General features: G+C 39.9%; 1 protein-coding gene across 1 annotated transcript; it reads left to right on the forward strand.

Moving 5' to 3' along the window:
- Positions 1-467: 467 nt before the first annotated feature.
- LOC110061559 (uncharacterized) lies at positions 468-21,111 on the forward strand. Its single transcript, XM_089276491.1, has 16 exons — positions 468-687; positions 2,747-3,410; positions 7,154-7,214; positions 8,178-8,536; positions 9,664-9,905; positions 10,384-10,658; positions 11,204-11,557; positions 12,160-12,307; positions 13,661-13,765; positions 14,129-14,176; positions 14,298-14,339; positions 14,462-14,503; positions 17,450-17,491; positions 17,613-17,654; positions 18,415-18,456; positions 19,202-21,111. The coding sequence occupies exons 2-16, from the start codon at positions 2,783-2,785 to the stop codon at positions 20,447-20,449; spliced, it is 3,678 nt and encodes a 1,225-aa protein (XP_089132617.1). The 5' UTR covers positions 468-687; positions 2,747-2,782; the 3' UTR covers positions 20,450-21,111.
- The last annotated feature ends 1,452 nt before the right edge of the window (positions 21,112-22,563 follow it).

Raw genomic sequence — 22,563 nt, forward strand, 5'->3', positions numbered from 1 at the left:
AATTGATTATTTGAAAATTGAACCCGCTGATTAATGGAATATTGAACCCGCTAGTCGTTCCAAGAATACGGCTAACGGGTTCAATATTCAAACAATGAAGTCTCTGTTGCACCCTTTAAACGACTAGTGGGTTCAATATTCAAATAATCAATTTATCAGTGTATACTTGAGTGGTACGCTTGACTTGTTTTGACTGTAAAACGGCTATTATAATAAAAAATATTTCACTGAACTAATCTTTTCGGTCTGTAATGGGAAATGTTGGTCTGTTTTTTTGCGAGTTATCGGCCAGGTCCATAAAAAAGTTGCAAAAAAGATTTCGACCAATGTTTTCCTAATACGGAACTCGCGCTAGTTTAGTAGTAGTTAAATGTGCGTGGATTGGGCGACACTTAGTCTCCTCCGCAGCCGTTTTTTTGGGATGTCACGCAACGCTCCCCCCAGAGAAACTTTCTCTGGGAGGAGCGTTGCATGACATCTCGAAAAACGGCTGCGGAGGAGACTGGGCGACACTAGAATGATTAGCATGTGTTTGTTGACCTTGATACTCATCCAGCCGTGTAGCGAAAGAAAGTGGTTGTCTGTTGTACAGCGCAAGCCTTGAAATACGGCTCACTGCACTCCCAGGGAAACGAGCTCGAAACTGTAAGCTCGGGAATCTGCAGTGAGGCTTTCTTATGCTTTGAGGTAAGCGATCTTTGATGTAAAATAAATACCTTCTACAATGACCTAACAATACGTCTGTCAGATGAACAGGTCTAGGTACGACTATCTAGTAGTCCTACTAGGTGACTTGTTCGATCCCAGAACAGATTGCAATTATTGATCATCAGCCCTGCATAATGTAGTGAAACACAGGCAAAACAGAAAAAACGTTTTGTGCCAAACTGGCCAGTATTTTTTATTTATCCACAGTTCGGGCTGTAATTTATCCCTATGTAAACCTCCACACTCTGTCATTGTCTGAACTGTTTAAACGTAGACGATTTGGCCGTTGGGAAGGTTTACGGTCAAATCGTTCCTTTGACAGATGTCTCAGATCGTTCCTGATTAATTCGAGTGTAAGGTCTGAGTACTGCACGGATCAGAAAATTCGGGATTGATAAGCTATTCACTGCAAACATGACCGAGTCCTGCTTACACGATCGATCAAAGCGAAGAACTGTTCACTTGACTGTCATGACTGATGGAGTCGATGTTGTGAATACAAAATCACTGCATCACTCTCTCCTACGCTAAGGCCTTTAAGTATTAACAGCAGTAATGACCCACGCGTAATTTTACCTAAAAATTGCCAATTTGAGAGACTCGCTTGATTATATTATACTCTATTAGTCCTAGAATAAACTTGGTAAACAATTATGGAACGAAATGACAAAGCGAAAATATTTACATCTCAGCGGGAACGGAAGGAACAGTAGCACAACATCCGGGACATGCGTGCGCTATCATTTACCAAGAAAAATAAGACCGCAATGCGTATATGCGTGGGCTCGGCGTTCTGATGGCGTTGTTGGCTTTTGCATCATGGCTTTTGCATCTTATACGCCCCTTATTTTTGGTTAACATTTCTATATATGACCGGTGTGTATTCTTCTTTATTGTATCTCTCAGTTAGTACGCGTGCTGTGATTGGTCAATTTAGCAGGCCGTATTCTACTGTACGGCCCGCTAAAATTTAAAGCCGTTATTGTTGCCAAAATGTTTCGTGATGTATCGCCAAGTTTTCTTAACGTTTTCAGCAAGTAAAAGTTTAAAACTTTCTTTTACTTCTGAAATTGTATATTAAAACCTGCTAACGACTTAAGAGTAACTTAACGACGATTTCAAATTGACTCGTTATGCTTTCGAGGTACGTCAGAAATTTGAAGCCTTTCCGCAGGAGTAGAAATCGTTCCCGAACCCGTCAGACACACGGTAGAGATATAATAAATATCTTACTAACCTCGTTTTCTTGGTCCGTACTGTAATTTACGGAACCTCGTTTTTCCCCTGCGATTAATGGCTCGCGCGCTTCGCGCTTGGGCCATAAATCGATGGGGAAAAAACTCGTTCCGTAACTTACAGTACGGCCCGCGAACTCGGTTAGTAAGATGTATATTCAATACAAAATTTATGCACCTCTTTTGGGTTTTAACCGAATGTCGCCAACATTAGTAAATATTAGTAAACGTTTCCCCATTTTCAAGTGAAAAAACTCAGAACACTGTTTTCATTGGTTTATCACCTGGAAGACTTGCTATAGATAGGATGAAGTTAATTCCATGCTTTTCAAACCATGCGTTAGTAAGTTAACGTGCCTATAATGGATACAACTGTTTGAAACTTAGGGTGTAGGTATTCATTAACTATTGTGGCATCTGACCTAGAAAAGCTTATTTTGAAGTCAGACTGCGAAGTCCTTTAGCGCGGTACCAAAACAGTCCTGTAGAGTTGTTCTATTAAAAAAAAGTCATTTTTTGGGTTATAAGACCACCGTAGATATATTCTGCGGTCATATATTGTCACATGCCCTGTCGGGCTATTTTAAGCTAAGATATATTCTTAGCAAAACGGCACACCTTTTCACATCTTCCAGGAGGCTGGTGTTAGCTATACGTATAATGTTAAGATTAGCAGCCTGCTCCACACGCTTTTTCTGAGCATGAAGCGCGATCGGCTGTAGAAGCGGGCCGTGCCGAGTTTACAACTATTTAAAGCATTTATCACTTCACTGAAATTTATATTTAAATGCTTTAATTTGTAGGATCTAAAACTGAGAAGAACATTCCATTCAGATACAATGGAAAACAACTCAGCCATGGAGCTCTGGAAAAGTGAATACAAAAACAGTAACGGACAAACGGTTTTACATCTTAATGGTAGAAAGTTGACACTGGTTCCACACGGTGTCACAGATATGGTTTGTGTTGAGATTCTTAACCTGGAATTTAATGAGCTAACAGAATTACCAAAAAGTATCAATCAGATGAAAAATCTCAAAGAGTTGAAGGTAACCTTGAATAGGCTAACTGAACTGCCAGAGAGTATTGGTGAACTGATTAACCTGAGCTACCTTAAAGTGAGCTGCAATCGTTTGTCTGCAATTCCTAAGAGTATTGCAAATCTGAACAAACTTCAAAAGCTGGACTTGAGTAATAATATGCTGCAAGAACTTCCTGAGGATGTCACTCTGCTTGAGGAGCTGACAGTTCTTAACTTGAACTGCAACTGGTTATCGGAGTTACCTAGAAATACTAAACGTCTCAGGAAACTCAAAAAGCTTTACTTAAGCCATAACAGACTGAAGGAACTTCCAACGGATCTTGAAGACTTAAAAGATCTCAAAATTTTGAACGTGAATGGCAACCTTTTAACATCTGAAGCGATGAGAAACCTGAGGAAATTGATAAAGGAAAAGGAAATTTCAGGTATGCGCAATTCATAGCGGAGCTCCCGCGTGCCTTAGAAAATTTGGTAACCATCTATATGAAAAATTTTGGCTGTTACGTGACTGTCTGTACGTACATACGTCCGTCCGTACGCACGCCAATACCTTGAGAACTAAGAGAGTAGCACCATTACCATAGCTACATCTTTGATTTTGGGCGTCCACCCTATTGTTAATTGACAGCTGTCCCAACAAGCTATCCGCTGACCAGTATCACGTGACTATATCGCGGACGCAGGTTTAGAGCTCATCAAGGTTGCGTGTTTTTTTTTAAAGTTGACAACTGACCAGTTACTGGTTTACCCATTGGATCGCGGGCTCAAGTCACGTTATTTCTCTGGGGGAGAAGGAAGGAGTACTCGCAAAGGCAAAATTTGGGCGCAAATTAACCGCTGGCTCGTTGTTGACTTTTCTTCTGACATATTCCTTGTACAATCGTCTCTTGGAAAGTCCCTGATATATTGCGTGCGTAATTTCTACAATCTTGGTTAGGCTTGTTGGGTATAGTTTGTTAGAATTCAACTGAAAAAATAGCAAAACTACACGCTGAACAATTATATGCTAAAAATTGATCATTTTTTGAGTTTCTGATCCAATCGTCAATTATTGCCATCAGGAGCTCCGCTTTTAGGCTTGGCTAAATCTATATATAGATTACTTCATGGAAAGTGCGCGAGTACGGTATTTATGCACGAGTTGTTGACGTATCAGAAAACGAACGAGTGAACGTAGCGAACGAGTGAGTTTTCTGATATAAAAACAACGAGTGCGTAAATATCGTACAAAGCACTTTCCATACTGTCATTTGTTTATTTTATACTTACTGAGATTTTCACCCTCAACCCGATTTTCACCATTCATTCGGCAGGACAAATGTCAAGTTATGTTTTTACTCCGTCTGATTGCAAGCACTTTGTCGCTTCTTCAAAAGCCTATCGTCATCAGTCAACGCTTCAGCTGCGTTTGATTTGTTTCCTTTGCCTTGCTTTTTTTAAGTGGTTTGCTTTGAGCTTCCAGACATTTCCTTGCTTGTCAAAACTCTCTGTCGTCGATAATGCTTACCACATATTTGCCTTCTTTAAAAAAGTTTCTTGCCTCTTCCTTCTGTTTGAGTAATTCGCTAGGCAAGCTAACCTTAACGTCTCGTCGGGTTTTTGCTCGAGTCCTTTTGTTCTGTTCCTGGATGTACTTTTTAATGGGTTATCTAAAGCGATAGACCTGTTCGAACTTTCCGCCATTGTCTGTGGTTTGTAGCTAATTTTCGAGAAAATTGGAGTAAACTTGTGGAAACGCTACAAACTTCTGTGAGTCAAGATTGAAGAGGCGCCAACAACAACGTGAACGCGTCGCGAACTGACTGATTCATTTTGACAGCTGATTTCTGATTGGATGAAACGCTTTTCCCACGTGTGAGAAAGTCGTTTCGCGATTGTGATTGGATGAAGAAATTTCCGTATGAGTTTTTCATGCGATCGATTCTATGCGAAAATCTCAGTAAGTATGAAATAAATTATTTTAAATTAGTATAGGTAATCATACGGTTTCGAGTTCAATTTGGAATTAATTTGCACAAGTAAGTTTTTCAAAAAGTTGAAATTGCATGAGCCGCTTCGGCGAGTGCAATTTCAGCTTTTTGAAAAACTCACAAGTGCAAATTAATTCCAAATTGAATGAGAAAAACCGTATGATTACTTATTAATAATATAAACATGAAAAAATTTGCGCGGACCAAGTGCCGGAAGACCTTTCTTGAAGCCATTTTTTCGCATTCGAGAAAACTTTTTTCAAAGTTTCCACACAAAATTTTCGTCATTATTTTACGTAATATCATTGGCTTGGAAAATTTCCTATTGTCTTTCAGCGAATCATAATCCAGAATTACGATGTGTAATTTGCACTGGTGTTACACTTTTTGCACCGGAGTTACACTTTTTGCACTGGTGTTACACTTGAACTGCTTTAACAGTATAACAGTGACCGAACGACGTAACCATGAACAGCTCCTTTTGGTCCAGGGTTGGATCCCACGCATTTTTAACTTTCTTTCTTCCTTGTTTATAGTTGCCAAGGTAAACAATGAACCTTTTATAACTCTTCTTGTGACTCGCAATTTTCAGAAGAGAGCTGATATACATAACACTGGAATTTTTTCTGAATTCTGCTTGTGGGAATGGGATTTGAGCACTGGGAAGTGGGATTTGGAGAAAAATGTGGGCTGGGAAATGGGATTGGTACCCCCCTCCCCCCACCCCCCTCTTCAGGACCCTCATGAAACTTTCCTGTCCTTAATGTCATATTTCCCTAACGCATGTACCATTTTCTCTCCCATGCCAAAATTATGATCGAGATCTGCAAACTAAACAGAGTTGCTAAGGGTTTATTCGGGTTTGTCACTCTCGCTTGAATCGGTTACATTTCCCTCGCTTGATTTTGTCGTCTTAGACAGATCTTTATACTACTGTGGCAAGATAACCTTTTTGCTTGAGCCCAAATTAACACTAAAATTCAGTAGAAAGTCTTTCACAGTTAGTACAGTTATATTCAAGAATTGGTCGTTGCTGATCTTGGCCGTCTTCAGTTTAGCGATGGAGTGCTGTCCGGCTCTGTTATGGGTTGAAAGCAAGACATTATCTCTTGCTGAAAGTCTAACTGAGATATCTTCCGCTAAGTACCATGATTTCTTACTTCAACGAAATGTCTTCAAATTCTTCGACATGTCCACTAGGGGCTGCTGTGGATGTATGGACCTGGTACTACTGACCTTGCTGGACTACTGCTTCTAGCAATATTAGATCAGCTGGGAAATTGGGTTTTAAAATAAGCCAAGAACCTTTTTTGGAATGCTGTGGACACTCTATCAAAATATAATCATTATCTGCTAAGCGGTTTGCTTCAATTCTGCATCCTACGCAGGGTTGCTGTTTGGACTCATCAGCAGGATATCGTTGTATCAGCGACTGAGAGAGACGCATCAGTGTATGACGCACTCTTTTGGCTTACTCATCTCTATGAGTTAGGGCAATGATACATGGACAGCTCCTTTTGTTCCAGGGTTGGGTCCCACGCATCTTTAACTTTGTTCTTTCCTCGTTTATGGTTGCCAAGGTAAACAAATGGACCTTTTATAACTCTTCTTGTGACTGGTAACTTTGCGTGCTGGGCTTGGTCCCCTACTTAATTTGAGATTCACTTTATATGTAGCGGGCCAATCTCCCGTTGGTTGGTCGTCATCTGGTCTGCATATAAGATAAACTGGTAGACGCTGTTCACGTCCAAACATGAGGTAAAAGGGAGATTAGCTGGTGGAAGCGTTGCTCCACATCGTACTATGTGCAGAAGTTCAGGGAGATGTTATGAGATCATCTTGTCTTATTTGGTGGAAGGTATTGCAAGCACCCCATGCATTTTATTGTCCTATGATAGCTAAGTACACTATAAATCAACTGCCGCTGGCAGTTGTGACTGCGTTTTCAGCTACGACACCATAGGATAACAAACCTTTCAGGAGCTTCACAAGGATACAGTTATCCTCTCCAGGAAACCTTGCAATGCGTGAAAAAGATCCTTTCACCGCCAAAAGATCGTTATCTTTTATACAACTTTTCAAGAACATATTCGCAGTAGTTATAGAGTTTTGTCTGTCTTTAATTAATTTAACTTGGAGTTATGAGTAAATAAAGATAGTCCACACTTTTGAACTAAACTTTGATAATATGTTCTCAGTATCAGGATGCAAGCCTCAAGAGGAACGTTTGATTGAAGACCACAAAACAACCATTGTTAGGTGTGTTATGTACAAAAAATAAATGTCCTGCAACAATTCAATAGTTAACTCCAGTTAAACATTATTCAGTCCGCTGTTTATGACGGATTGGATATTGGAATATAATGAACAAACGTCCCATCATGCAAAGATTTTGACCGAGGTCATGTATGTGTGAGGGTCTCCCAGCAAGGGAACAAGAGAACATGAAACAGTTTTGGGAATCACAGGACCTTGGTATTTCCATGCAACGTTTTTACGTTTGAACTTTCTTGTTATATAGTAAATGGTTCCGTTTGAGCCCAGTTTTTTGAGTGGGTTAATTATCTAATAGTATCCTTCACGTGAATACCAAGGTTCCACGTTCTGAGAAGGTAATCCAAATTCACAGCATATAGCTTGTGGTTTAGGGTATTCTACAATATTAATCAGTTTAGAGCGAGGGGTATCTGCATTACAACATTTTAAGAACTGGTTACGGTTTTTAATTCCAGCTCAGTGAATCCTCCTAAATGAGAAATAGGAGATAGAATTTTTCTTAAGGACTAAGAGCAAATGCTGTTTCACTTGCTTCATTAGGTGCCCTGCAAACAGGAGCCTCCAGGTTACTTGTTTAGTAAATCTCTGAATCTCTAAATCTCTGAACCTCGGAACCTCGGAACCTCTGAATCTCTGAATCTCTGAATCTCTGAATCTCTGAATCTCTGAATCTCTGAATCTCTGAATCTCTGAATCTCTGAATCTCTGAATCTCTGAATCTCTGAATCTCTGAATCTCTGAATCTCTGAATCTCTGAATCTCTGAATCTCTTAATCTCTGAATCTAGCTCTGAATCTAGCTCTGAATCTCTGAATCTCCGAATCTCTGAATCTCTGAATCTCTGAATCTCTGAATCTCTGAATCTCTGAATCTCTGAATCTAGCTCTGAATCTAGCTCTGAATCTAGCTCTGAATCTCTGAATCTCTGAATCTCTGATCACTTAGAGACAAGGATAAAGAGCAAGGCGACTCATGGAACCTTAAAGAATTTGCTGCTTGCATCAAATTTTCTCCTATGGCTAAGTCAAAACCAAAACAGATGAAATGTTCGCGGTGGAGTCCTAAAATATGTTCGCCATCTCTAGCGGAAAACGAGAGCTTGGTGAGCAACGTGATAGAGCTGTCAAGTGAACACGATCCACTAGGTGTCAAGTTCCACAAAAATGTTCATGAAAAGGTGACGGTAAGGTTATCTCACAGTGCCAGTGACTTGAAGGGATACGAGTTGGTGATCAAAGAATTGGTTGATCTTGATAGCAATGAATGGATGGAGTTGGACACCAGACAAGTATGGAAACCATCAGGTAGGAATTCTTGATTTCAATTCTGCTTGTGCGTATACTGATGCTCTTAGTCTCTTTGTTTGTCTGTGAAGATGGAGTCGGGATTGTAATTCCCCGTACAGTCGCTTCATGATTGCTGCGTAAATATAAACTGTGAGTGAACTAGTCGTCAACTTGCAGTACTCACATACTAATGACTGACAGCAAGCAGATGAAATAGCGAATCAAATGGCAGCGTTCGCTGCACAAAAAGCCAAATATTCGGACGCGAATTCGCCCGAATACAGATCTGCTCACGCCGCGTATACCGAAATATTCTGAGATGCTCAAGGACGCCTGATTCGATATACAATAGACCTTATTACGGTTTTCGACGCCATCTTGACGGGTAGGCAAAGCGGTCAGAAATTACAGTGTTTGTATGGGAATCCGATGGCAAATAAATTTTTACAAAATTGAATTTTACACAATTTGTGAATCAAAACGTTAAAATGCTGGGTAGAAGATTGTATTCATCAACTTTGAAGGATGTAGCTTGACTAGAAGAGGCTCAGTTAAGTTTTCTAATCTTCCATACGTTTGTCTGTAATTTTTTTTCCCTCGAACCGCGTCTAGACGTCCGTCTACCCACCCAAATTTTACAGACAAATGTATGGAAAATTAGAAACATTAACCCAGCTTCTTCTAGCCAAGCTACATCCTCCAAAGTCGGTGAATACAATGGAATGTATTACATCCAAAATGTATGTGAGGCAATTTTGAGCTATGTTGTAGTTTCTACCCGAAATTGCCTCGTATCCACGTTTGATTACGTTGCAATGCAATAAAGAAAAGCTAACCGTGAAAATGGCTTTTAATAAGAATAGGTCACGTGTACATCCTTGAGCAGTCTTAAATAGTCACGAGTTGCGCGTGCGCCTTACTGGAATACTCTTGGATTTTGAAGTCCGCTTGAATACTCAAGTTTGCATGCTTCTACATCACATACGACATGCGCCTTGAATACTTTAACATTCTATGGCGTCACGATTGCATTTTCGAAGCAAGGTACACTATAGGATAATATCGCTTTGGCGCAGTGATTTAGAGAAGTATATGATTTTGGCAAACTTGCACACCAGTGACAAATTTAAGTTGTTCCGCTGCAGATATCCCAGATGGACATAACAGCGAGCAAGAAGTACCTGACTGGATGTTCCCTTTTGCTGAGGCTGAAACTGTAACAGCCTGTTCGTCGTTTGCTGTGATATGGCGTTTGAAATCCTTTACATTTCATAAGCTTTCCCCTCAGACTTCTGATTTCACATGTACAGTGTCGGAGTTTCCAGGTGTTAGTGTAACGATTCCTCACAGTTCTGTACCTGCAAGTGAAAATTTCTCAGTGACTCTAAATTAAAGGTAACTATTTGATTCATAAAATCGTCATAAAATTTCCCTTTATTGGTATGCAGACTTCTAGATTGTTTGTTCTGATACGTTTAAGCTGTAACAACTGTTAAAACAAATATCGTCGGCATCCGTTTTTGAGATGAGTATTGCTTTGCACGCCGTTACTAAGTATAATTCCACGCACATAATTGGCATGCCCATATCCAGAAAATGGTGGCTGCTTCCTTACGGCTTAGCTTGCCGGAGAGATATGTGAGATGCTAGTCCATCGCAGGGTTAACCCCCAGCATTAAATTCACCGCTACCCATTTATGCACCTGGGTGGAAAGAGGCATTGTAAAAACAAAGTGTCTCGTCCTCAGCCAGGGCTGAACCCGGACCGCTCCATGCAGCATCCATCCAGCTCGCTAACCATGTACTTCACTGTAAATGTGGCCTAATGATGACCGTGTGTGATGAACAGTTCATTTTGTTTCTAGTTGCAAGAGGTTCCATGTGACCAGGTAAAAGAAGTAGTTTTCGCTGGTCCTATCCTTCACATTTCATGCTCCGATGAAGTGAAACTCCTACATCCAGCAAGAATCACGATTCCTCTGGCATTGCGAGATGATAGACGATGGCCATATGTACCCTCTGATCATACGACGATTTTGGTTCTAACCGCTAGTAGTGAGTCAGCAGAGTGGGCTGATATTACAGGGGACTTGAATGTAAAAAATGGGGTCGTGGCATTTGAAGTAAACCACTTCTCAATGTGAGCATGTTTTGTGCTTTTTTTCGACATGCCTAAGCCTAACACACTTGTGTAGACCTGGTACAGTATTTTTTTGTCCCTGATCCTGATGAATACCAAAAAATTTCCAAACTAGTGTTGGAACCAAGTCCTGAGTCATTCTTCACGTCGGTAGTGAAGATCATTGAAGTATGTGTAGATCTCCGTGTAACAGGAAACCATGACCAGCGAATTCTAGAACAATGCAGTAACAGAATTTTACATCATTTTTTAAAAGAGATAAAGTTGATCGCTTCGAATACCTTCTGCTCCTAAAGTTTACGAAAGCAGTGTCATAAATCTCTATCCTGGTTGATATAAGCGACCAGGAAGTTAACGTTCGTGCCACGGACTTTTTGAGGCTGAACTCCCTGAGAGCTACCAAAACCTCTTTTTTAACCCCTAAAAGGTACGATGAACATCCCCGTCCTTCTTATATGGCAGTCACCCTTGCGGTCCCTTCAATCATGATATGTCACTAGAAAGATTAAAATTGATTTCGTTCTGACCCTTTAATTTAACCGCAGGTTTTGGGTTTGGGTTAAGCTCCAAGAGGCCTTTACGAGTTTACCCAGTCTGGCGTGGCGCTTATACAAGCAACTTAGCCACCAACATGCAGAATTTTTAGCATTCTTGTGTGATTCTGCCATGGATGGTCCTCCTTCCGACTTTGGTCTCATTCTGTGTTGTTGTCCGAGGCACCTAAAGGAACAAGAGATGACAAATATATGTTCCAGGTACAAAGTGCGTCGCCAAGGTGAAGGAAACTCACAACAGCTATTGTATAATGGAGAAAAGGTTTTTGTCAATCTTCATTCCCCACTTTCACCTTCTAAAAGTGGGACATTGTCTGAAGAGGAAATAAAGAACTATCATCTCAAGTAAGTAGAGGCATCTCAAAACTAATTCTTTGAAAATTTAATTTCTGCTAACCGGTATTGGCATAAATTAACATTTTGCCGACCCAGAACAGAGAACTGGGCGCTAGCGTAATGCGCAAAGGTTCATGGTTAGCACGTTTGTAAAAGAAGACGGTTGATAAACTTGTGACATTCTATGCATGGTCAGCATTGCCACTTGCAACTTCGCATAAGATTATTTTTTTCTCAGACACTTAACTCAGTTGTACTGAAAAGGGGGAAAGGCATCAAATGATAAATTAAAACAACAGAAGTTTGTATAAAAATGCAAAACAACAAAGCAGTAAGATTCCTCGTTTGACAAACATAGAGCGAAGATGTGAATGACGGGTGTGAACGTTGAAAGTTTACCATGTTTTACCCGCACCTAACAAAATGATGCTCTGTTGATTTTGAATTATCTTTTTACTGCTGAGAAGGTAATGTTTGGGCAGGAGAATTTGGGCTAAAGCAAAAAAAAAAAACTGAACTAAGTAATACATAACTTCTGAAATAATCCAGCTTTAAATTTTATGCAACGTCAATATCCCATGTGGTATTTCAGTGAATAATTTACTTTTCAGATTTCTTCAGAATGAACGAAATCTGAGAAACGACTTGCTTGTTACTGTCGACGTTGGGGGCACTCCTCAAGTAGAGTTCTTTAAGCGACAGGAAAGTGGAGAAAAGGGGGAAAAAGTGTGTACATTGTCCCTCTTTCCAACAAAACAAGTACGTTAATTTGGCACTACAGTAATTTTTGTAACTAATAGATGATGCCAGGTACATGAGACTCCGTCCACGGCTACGCCGGAGGACGGGAAATACAGGAAGACGGGAGATAGAGGATCACCCTAATTAACTTAGTGTTAGCTTGGTGATATCCTCTGTAAATGTTGTTGTTGTTGTCATTATTGTTGTTGTTGTTGTTGTTGTTGTTGTTGTTGCTATTATTATTACTATTAATTTGAAAACGGAGATTTCACTCTGAAAACGCATCAAATGTTTTCCGTCCACACTACGTCGAAGGAATTTAAAAACGCAACAATCACCGGTCATTTTGGATTTGTGTTTGAGGAAAACTCTGTCAGGGAAATCACATGATTATCGCGATGCCATCGTTTTCGAAAACCTTCGTTTTGTTGACGGCCGGCCTAACCGTGGAAATAAAGCTGCATTTTCAAATTTCTCCTGCGTAGTGTGGACGCTGCTTGAGTCTGCTCCGAGGAAAACGTTACACACCGACAGCGCTTATCCCAGTTTCCGTGAAGTTTTCATATTTCTTCACTTTATCACCGGTCATTTCCAGCATATCATTACATACGGAGGACATTAAGACTGCTCCAACAGTGGCTGGCTTCCGTTCATACTCCTGAATAGAGTTAACAGTTATGAGAGGAAGTTGTCTTGTTCAAGAATATTGTCCATCTGATTGACGTTGCAGACATAAGGTCACCCCACCAGTCACCAGATGTCGTTCTCTGATTTTGTTTCACCCATACCGTCTAATTTATTTCTGTTAGATCGGAGTAAAAGTACCCGTCGGTGAAGTGTCAAATCGATCCAACTGTCCACATTTTCTTTGCCACAACTATCCATCATTTTAATTTTTAACTTAAAAAAATATTTTTAAATTGATCTAAAAAAGTGCTATGATCTTATAAAATTTTTAAAATGTATTTTCTCCTGGTATTTGAAGGAAAAAGATGTGCTTGCTCTCGCTACAACGCCTGCCACACCCTTAATTGTGTATTCCATGCTCTGATCGGTCGGTCTTTTAGTACTTACTTCCTCTCTGCCGCTTTCTGAATGTCATTCATTTCGCTTGCGGTTCCTAATACACAGTTTCTACATCTTTGTGCATCTTTAAGTGTTTGCTACCATCCCCGTTCTCTACTCAGTACGCCGATTTCTTTGTTATGTTTTGTTCAGGCCGTAGAAACGTATCTTGAGAGTACCTACGTTATTAAAAGTATGGAAAATTTCTGCTCTGGGCAAGGGACTGCAGAGCCACATCTATTTATTTATTTATTTATTTATTTATTTATTTATTTATTTATTTATTTATTTATACATTCTGGCCAGGAAGCACCCATTCTCCAAGCTATGATATCTGCCCTGTATCCACTTACAACAAGCCGGCCAGGAGCCATTCGACTCAATCAAAACAGTGAAGAGAACTTGGCACAGGTAGAGGAAATCGTACAAAAATACGATTTATTTATTTACTGTAGTGAACTTGAAAGCAGTTTTTAACCGATAAGGGTAACATGAAGAAAAATCCTGCAAAATTTTTTTCTTCTTACTTTCAATACTAGCATTACATAAAACAGCAAATGAGCTGACGAGCAGAACTAAGTAAAAATTGCTAAAATGCTGTTATCAAGGTAGTTTTCCAGGTTTTGAATTACCTAGTTCCTAGGCCCCAATATTTTGCCTCGGTCAACCGGTTTGGTTCTCGGATACGTCACTGAAATCAACTGACCGTAAAGGCCTGGAAGAAACCCGTACAGGGACTAGGCAGGGTTTTGAAGATTTTATTTTTCGTTGCAGAGCGCAACGGCTCGCACATTCACATCACAAGAAGATAGCGCTGAACTGGTAAGTAAGATTCTTACTATTAAGCTGTGGAGGTGTAAGAGAATCCCTAGATCTGTGTTCAGTAATAGTCTTTAATTCTCTTGACTTGTTATATAATATCAACATTACTGTATTATTGCAGGACGCAACAGCTCTCACATCACAAGAAGATAGCGCTGAACTGGTAAGTATGGTTCTTACTATTGAGCTGTGGAGGTGTAAGAGAATCCCTAGATCTGTGTTCAGTAATAGTCTTTAATTCTCTTGACCTTTTTATATAATATCAACATTACTGTATCGTTGCAGGACACAACAGCGCTCACATCACAAAAAGATAGCGCTGAACTGGTAAGTAAGATTCTTTTATTATTATTATTATTATTATTATTATTATTATTACTATTACTATTACTATTACTATTACTATTATTATTATTATTATTATTATTTCCACACTAACAGATTAAAAAAAAAAACTACTTACAACGCAAAATACTTAACGATACAACGCTTGCATTCCCTCCTACATCAGTAATAGTTACACGAAACAACGTACATACAATTACGTTACATTCCTTACTTTACAATACTTACACCGCAGTTACAGTACAACATTTATCTACAAACTTACTGGGTTATACCTACATCAAGCTAATAATTTTACATTGTTTATATTATAAGAAATCCTAAATGAAGCGAAACGCTTTTATTAGGCACTGTACACGTCAAACAATAGCTTTTTTCAAAACGTTTCTAGTGAAGACCTCTTTTTTCAACAAGAGAACCACGGTACAATAAGTGCTGACGAGAGAAAACTTTGTGAAGGTCTGCTAACGGCTGCAGAATGTCTGGAAAGTTTAAAAAATATGGAATCAAACAAGACACCTGGAACGGAAGAAATTCCAATTGAATTTTATAAAGTCTTATGGAATGACATTAATATTAAGCCCTTTTTTCTCGCCTCTATTAACGCTTCCCATGCTAAAGGCCTTCTCTCCATATCACAGAGGAGGGGATTATTAACGTTGATTCCAAAGAAAGATAAATCTCTATGTTACATAAAAAACTGGAGACCCATCTCGCTTCTGAATTGTGATCATAAAATCGCTGCAAAATCAATCGCTAACGGAATAAAAAGAACCTTGCCTTCGGTGATTAATAGCGATGAAACAGGCTTCCAAAAAACCCGGTTTATTGGCGAAAATATGACGCTGTTAAATAGTATCTTCAGTTATACAGATATCGAAAAAATTCCAGGACTTTTCCCTTTCATCGATTTTGAAAAAGCATTTGACACTCTTGAATGGTCTTTTATTAAACTTTGGGGATTCTCTTATACTCTGGATAATATTCTTTTATACCGACATTAGCAGCAGTATACAAAACAATGGCTGATCATCATATTTCTTTTATTTAAGTAGAGGTGTGCGTCAAGGCTGTCCCCTGTCCCCTGTCCCCTGTCCCCTTACCTTTTTATTTTATGTGCTGAAATCCTGGGGGCAGCAGTAAGACGAGATACACTAATTCGTGGCATTTAAATTTCGGACAATGAATGCAAAATAAGCCGGTATGCTGGTGATACCCCGCTTATATTGGACGGTTCAAAGTCCTCAATGGAAAGATCCTTTCTTGCTACTTAATGTCTTCGCCTAATTGTCAGGCCTAAAAGTCAACTACGAGAAGACCGAGGCACTCTGAATTGGATCTTTTAAAAACCGAACGGATAAACTAGCAATAAATCAAAACATCCAGTGGAGTTTTCGGGAGGTCAAAGCCCTTGAAGTATGGTTTTCGATTAGCAAGGAAGAAGATGTGGTGCTAAATTACCCGGAAAAGAAGGAGAAAATCTCTAAAATCTTAAGTTGTTGGCAGCTTAGAAGATTAACTCTGCTAGGGAAAGTTACTGTTGTTAAAAGCTTAGCTGCATCTCAGCTTGTTTACGTCATGTCATCTTTGCCATCTTCGCAATCTTATCTGAAAGAAATATGTCAACTTCTGTACAATTTTCTGTGGGACGGGAGAGGGGATAAAATTAAAAGAAGTGTGATGTTAAACAAATATAAAGATGGTGGATTAAAAATGTTAGATATTCAATCCTTCAATTATGCTCTGAAATCAAAATGGGTGAAGAAGTATCTTGATGACAACAATCAAGGAAAAATGGAAACTCTTTTTTGACTTTTTTATTAAACGACATACGGGTGAATTACTTCTGACTGTTAACTTAAAGCAAGCTGATGTAGCTGGTTTAAACATTCAGGATTCTTTTACCAAGGAAATAATCGAAATCTGGCCAAATTTAGTCCATGAAGAAAACCCAACACACTTCGGCAATGCGCCAATTTGGTACAACTCCCTTATAAGAATTGCAAACCGGCCAATCTTTTATCCGGATTGGGCTCGTGCGGGAGTTAATCAGGCCAAAGACCTGCTAGATCAAAAGTTTCACTTTTTGAAGTATAAGGATTTTAAACTCGCTACAAAGTTAATACCACTTTTTTAAGGTACTATGGTGTAATCTCCGCCCTGGCAAAATTAAAAAAGTCTTGTCAGGACCAGGCTACGATGAACTCTGAGGACCAACTCACTCGTAGTCGAAAGTTACTATCGTCCTCAAGCTTTTGCAATGAGGCGTATAAGTTAATTGTCAAAGGAATCACTTCAACACCTGATAAAAGCCAGAATAAATGGATAGCTGACTGCGAAAATCACGAACTGACTAGATAAAATGGAATAAGTCATATATTTTGCCTGGCTATTGCACGAAAGAAACTAAACTTCAGACTTTCCAATTTAAGCCTCTTCACAGAAAAATTGCAACGAACGGTTGCAACGAATGGGTATCTCTTTAACAGACATATATGTAGTTTCTGTGAACAAAACACAGAAAGCCTGATTCATCTCTTCTGGGACTGTGAATTCGTGCAAACCTTTTGGCAAAACATCCAACATTGGTTGATACAGCATCAGATAAAGCCACAGGACTTTCTTTGACCCTACCAGTCTGCCTGGGACTAGTTGATAGTACAGAGGATATTCTACACCATGCACTTCTAATTGGCAGATATCACATTTATTCATCGAAAAAAAGGAAAACTCTTCCGAATTTACAAGTATTTTCACAAACTTTCCTTAAGGTCTTTAAGTGCCAGGAAGTCGAAAAGTGTTATGCTTATAAGTAAGATTCTTACTATGTGGAGGTGTAAGAGAATTCCTAGATCTGTGTAATAGTCTGTAATAGTCTTTAATTCTCTTGACATGTTATATAATATCAACATTACTGTATTATTACAGGACGCAACAGCTCTCACATCACAAGAAGATAGCGCTAAACTGGTAAGTAAGATTCTTACTATCGAGCTGTGGAGGAGTAAAAGAACCCCTTGATCTGTTTTTCATAATAGTTTTCAGTTGTCTTGACCTGTTATATAATATCAACCTTACTGTATTATTGCAGGGCGCAACAGCTCTCACATTACAAACAGATAGCGCTAAATTGGTAAGTAAGATCCTTACCATTGAGCTGTGGAGGTGTAAGATAACCCCTAGATCTGTGTTCAATAATAGCTTTTAGTTGTCTTGACCTGTTATAACATATAGATTTAGCCAAGCCTACAAGTGGAGCTCGTGGGCCGGGTTGTTCAAAGCCCGATTAAGCTAATTTTAATTTGAGTTTTGTAACTTTGCGGTGAGATTTTCTGTTTATATGGTTTGCTCTTCTGCTTTGAGTTTGAATAATCGCAAAATACACAGAACATGAGCAGTGAAAAACACTTGTATACGAGAAAAAATTATACTTTGGTTGACTTTTAATCCTAGGTTAGCATTAACCGGCTTCCGAACAACCCACCCCCCCCCCCCCCCCTGTTTACAACAAGTTGACCTGACATGAGCGGTAGAATCCTCAAAAAACACGTGACCTCAAAGAGCTCTAAACTTGAGGCCGCAATATGGTCACGTGATACTGGTCAGGGGATACCTTGTTTTGAGAGGTGTTAGTTGACCATAACATGGATGTCTAATATCAAAGAGGGTCGCCACAAACCAAGGCTACATGTCTCTGTCAACTTATTAGCTGGAGTTTAGCCGCCATTTTGCCCGAGTCCTCCGCCGCCGCCGCCTTCGCCGTGATGAGTACGCGCCCACGAGCAATACCGCTAGTCATGATAACCATGAGAAAATCCATTCACGGGTTTCCTTTTCTTTCCTATATGAGTATGGGGCTCTACTATAATATCAACATTACTGTATTATTGCAGGGCGGTACAGCTCTAATATCACAAGAAGATGGCGCTGAATTGGTAAGTAAAATTCTTGCTATTGAGCTATGCAGGAGTAAGAGAACCCCTAGATCTGTGTTCAGTAATAGTTTTTGATTGCCTTGACCTATCATAAAATGAATAAAATGAAAATTCCTGTTGAGACAAATATTGCATCCACATGCAACGCTGCTGAACCAGTTCACTTAGGTGCTCTGCTTCTGCTGTTTCAGCTCTAAGGTGGCTCACAATTGTTATTGGCATTTTTCAGTTCCTTTTTGATAAATAGGTACTTCGGTGGGCCGCTAGCGTAGCGTTGCGGCGCGGTGCGGCGCGATGCGTTCCAGTCTAAACCTTCACTACTTCTTGATCCATTAGCACGCAAAAAGAACTGAGGCAATATCCAGCCTTCTTGGCTAAATAAACTTGGTCAATAACCGGTATTTATTATATGGCTAGCTCCCTGAGCGAGCAAGATGAACCGAATCCTGCGCTGTGATTGGCTACCCGAGCAGGTAAGAGGGCGCTATATCGCCCGCTCGGGATTACCCACTGTGTCCAGCAAGAAAATAGTGTTCTTTTTCCATATGATAAATCCTTAGGTGGCTGGGTATTGCCTCGTTCTATTGTTGCGTGGTTATGCACCTTGACTTTGTCACGGTCCATAAACACACACACAAAAAAGAACTTGGCCAATATTCAGCCATCTTGACCTCACACTAGGTCAGTAACCCATATATAACAGTTGTACTTATTAATCTTTTTGCGGTCTGTTTCGTCTCTGCAGTCGGTGCTCCCTCGATACAACACAAATTCCATAGCAAACAAAACACTGAAAAGAAGAAGTTCGAGTACCACTTGTGGGCAGTTAAATGTGACTTTGTTGGCGGCTGAGTGGGGTTCAATAAAGCACGGTGACTTGTCAACCGTGAACAGGGAACTTGCTATTAATTTGGCCAAGGTCCAAGAGTGCAAGAATGAAAAAGTGAAAGTGCAAGTCACTTTCTTTGTCCCAAAATGTAGTCACCAGGAGAGGGGAGAAGCTAAAACGTTTAACGTTGCCATCGCTGAAGCAAAGAAATATCCAGGTATGGACATCTATACATGCTTATGCTTTCCAACAGGAGACCTTGCAATAGACGTTGTTATTGGTCACGACGTGAAGCTTGGCGGACAAGCGCAGATTATTAAAGAGCAACATAACTGCAAGTGGGTGCAGGTAGTGCACACTGACCCTAAAGACCCAAACGGCCAAACGGAGAACAAAGATGTGATTAAGCTGTGTGAAAATGCAGATCTTGTCATGACGGTTGGACCAAAATTAAAGGAAGTTTATTCCAGTCAACTGCGCGGGTGTGAAAGAGAGGACAATGTCTTTGAATTCACTCCTGGCATCATGGAAGAACTGGATATTCAACATGCACTTCACGATAATGCCACATTTAAGGTGCTTTTCCTCGGTCGCACTGATCTTAAGAACTTTAAACAAAAGGGATATGACATTGCTGTTAAAGCATTTAAGAACGAATTGAAAGGCGAAAATTATTGTCTTGTGTTTGTTTGTGCACCCGAAAAAAGAGTGAACGAGGTAGCAGAATACTTGAGAAGTGCATTTGGAATCCCTGAAGAGCAGTTTGAAGTCAAAGCATTTGTAGAAAGTAGAGAAGACCTCAAGGGTCTGTTTCGTGAAGTGGATCTTGCTATCATGCCATCAAGGACAGAGGGTTTCGGATTGACTGCTCTGGAAGCTTTTTCCGCTGGTTTACCTGTTCTTGTGTCTAACAACTCGGGATTTGCCCACGCCTTAAGGGAAATAAAATTTGGAGATATGTGCATAGTTGATTCTGACGACCCAAAGAAGTGGGCAGAGCAAGTCAGAAATGTTAGAAAAAGAAATAGGGAAATACGACTTTATGAAATTGAACTACGACGGTCGTTCTATAAAGAGAAGTACAGCTGGCAAAAGCAATGCGCTATTCTTGTCGAAAAGATTTGGGATATGGTGGATGGTAAGAAATGTTTCATTCAAATATAGCAAAAAAAAAAAAAAAACATGCAGTGTCAAATAGGCTATTTCCTAGTTGCCTTATGCCTCGGTGTCAAAACGAGTCTTCGTGCGAAACCGTTCATATGAAAATGTGTGCCGCCTACAGGTTCACTTTAGAGCAAATCAAACTCATTTTTATATAAAAGGTTTTCCACGACGACCCGTTTTGAAACAGAGGCACGAGGTAACTTGGAAATGAGTTGAGTGTAACCTCGATATAACGAAATGCCAAGGGACTGGCATAGTATGTTCGCTATAACGAGCTTTCGTTGTATCAAGGTTCTTTTCCATACAACTTACTATTGCCGGGGCGAGGAATATCGTTCGTTATACCGAGGACTTCGTTATATAGATGTTCGTTGAATCGAGGTTCCACTGTATTTCTTTGATGTTGTCGGACATTACTGGGGTGTTCGAGCGCGGATAAAAAAAAACATGAATCCCTTGTATGATAGTTCTAACATTGCAACTAAACAAGCTATAGATAAATCAAGGATACTAAACTCAGACAACTTCTTTCTGAGTAGAACTCACATGGCCTCGCATCTGTGGGGCGGCCGCACAAACTGGGTCAGGGACTCTAAATCCTAATATGGGAAGCCCCCACAAGTCTAAAATGTTAGAGCGCATCATTAATGAAAAATCTTTTCTGTAACGTCCTAGAAGCCGAGTGATCAGAACTTTGGGAAGAACAACAAATAAATGGTATCGGAGTAGGCACTCTCAAATGTGATGGACGTCTTGAACAGTTCACACTTCCCTGGTGAGGAGTCTTAATCAACACCTCACGATACCCTGTCGAAATGCGTCACACCTCCCTGGCTGGGAACTCAAGCGCACTCTTCAAAGCACACTGGCTAGGAACTAAAATGAACGTTTCACAGCACCCTGGAGACGAATGAAAGGAACATGTCATGCGAATAGTGACAGAAACAGGGTAGCTGAAGCAGACCACGAACTCAATAGATCGAAACCAAAAATTAAAGATTGTGGTGATTTTATTCTGAACATGGTGTGACATTCTCTCGAGCCAAATTTTTGCCGTGCTTGATAAATTAACATCTCCTATCTACCGTGTGTACTGTTCCATGTATGTTTTGTTGTTGTTGTTGTTGTTTTTTTTTTCAAAAATAGCCTTTTTTGTCTTTAATAATTTACGGCCCCTGCAATTCCAAGCTCGCTCATCTTCCCTGGGCATTTGTCAGTTGTTTGTTTATTTGTTTGTTCTGAAGTATATTGCAATTTCCCCGCAGTGGGGTTCGCTCATTTGTTCAAATCCCCTCGATGGTCTCCTCGAAGTTCTGGAAGGTTGAAAATGCCCAACCCATATATGGAGCGAGATCAAAATTTTACTTTAATGAATGGCAGGAAAACAAACTCAGTACTAGAACACAACCGCATCATTCTTAGCAATAATCGGTCAAATGAGGGTTATATTAGCCATTTTTTTTGTATTTTTAAATTGATTTTGAACGTGTTTTCTTCTGTTTTGAACTACGTACATAATGTGATACAGCCACATTTCTCGTCATCAGGCTCTAGGACACATCTTTTTTTTTTAATAGAGATAAGTGAGCTGTTCTTCCCCAATGGATTATCATTACTGTGACGAAGGTCTCCAAAATACCACTTGGTGGTTCTGCCCGAATCCTCCGTAAGAGAAAAAGATGGCGGCTGTACATTTTACCACAATACCATGCGAGCCTAGTAGAGCCCAAAAAGTACAAGGAAAGCCATATTTTTGCAGCACATGTCCATGTGCTATCGACATTGTGTACGCTGGGTTTGAAGATTTTAGAACGTTCCTGTGCATTTTTATGAACGTTGTTTAAGTTTCCGTGCGCTTAGAATTATGGGTAAATGTAGCAATCACCATCTTTTTTTCCTACAGCGGATTGCTATTTCCACTAGATACAGGCATGACACGATGGTCTAGATGATCATCTCTAGATACAGGCTCAACAGTTCCGGTATGTCAGCGACACAACGGTCGTAGCATTTACTACTGCAATCAACAAAGAGTCCACCCTATAGTCGTCTGCTGTTAATTACAGGGTGTGGAAAATAACTGAAAGAAAGTTGTCCCAGATACCGCTTTTAAT

Source organism: Orbicella faveolata, unplaced genomic scaffold (genome assembly GCF_042242905.1).
Source record: "Orbicella faveolata isolate gen_17 unplaced genomic scaffold, um_ofav_v1 contig_1, whole genome shotgun sequence".
NCBI classification, from domain to species: Eukaryota; Metazoa; Cnidaria; class Anthozoa; order Scleractinia; family Merulinidae; genus Orbicella; species Orbicella faveolata.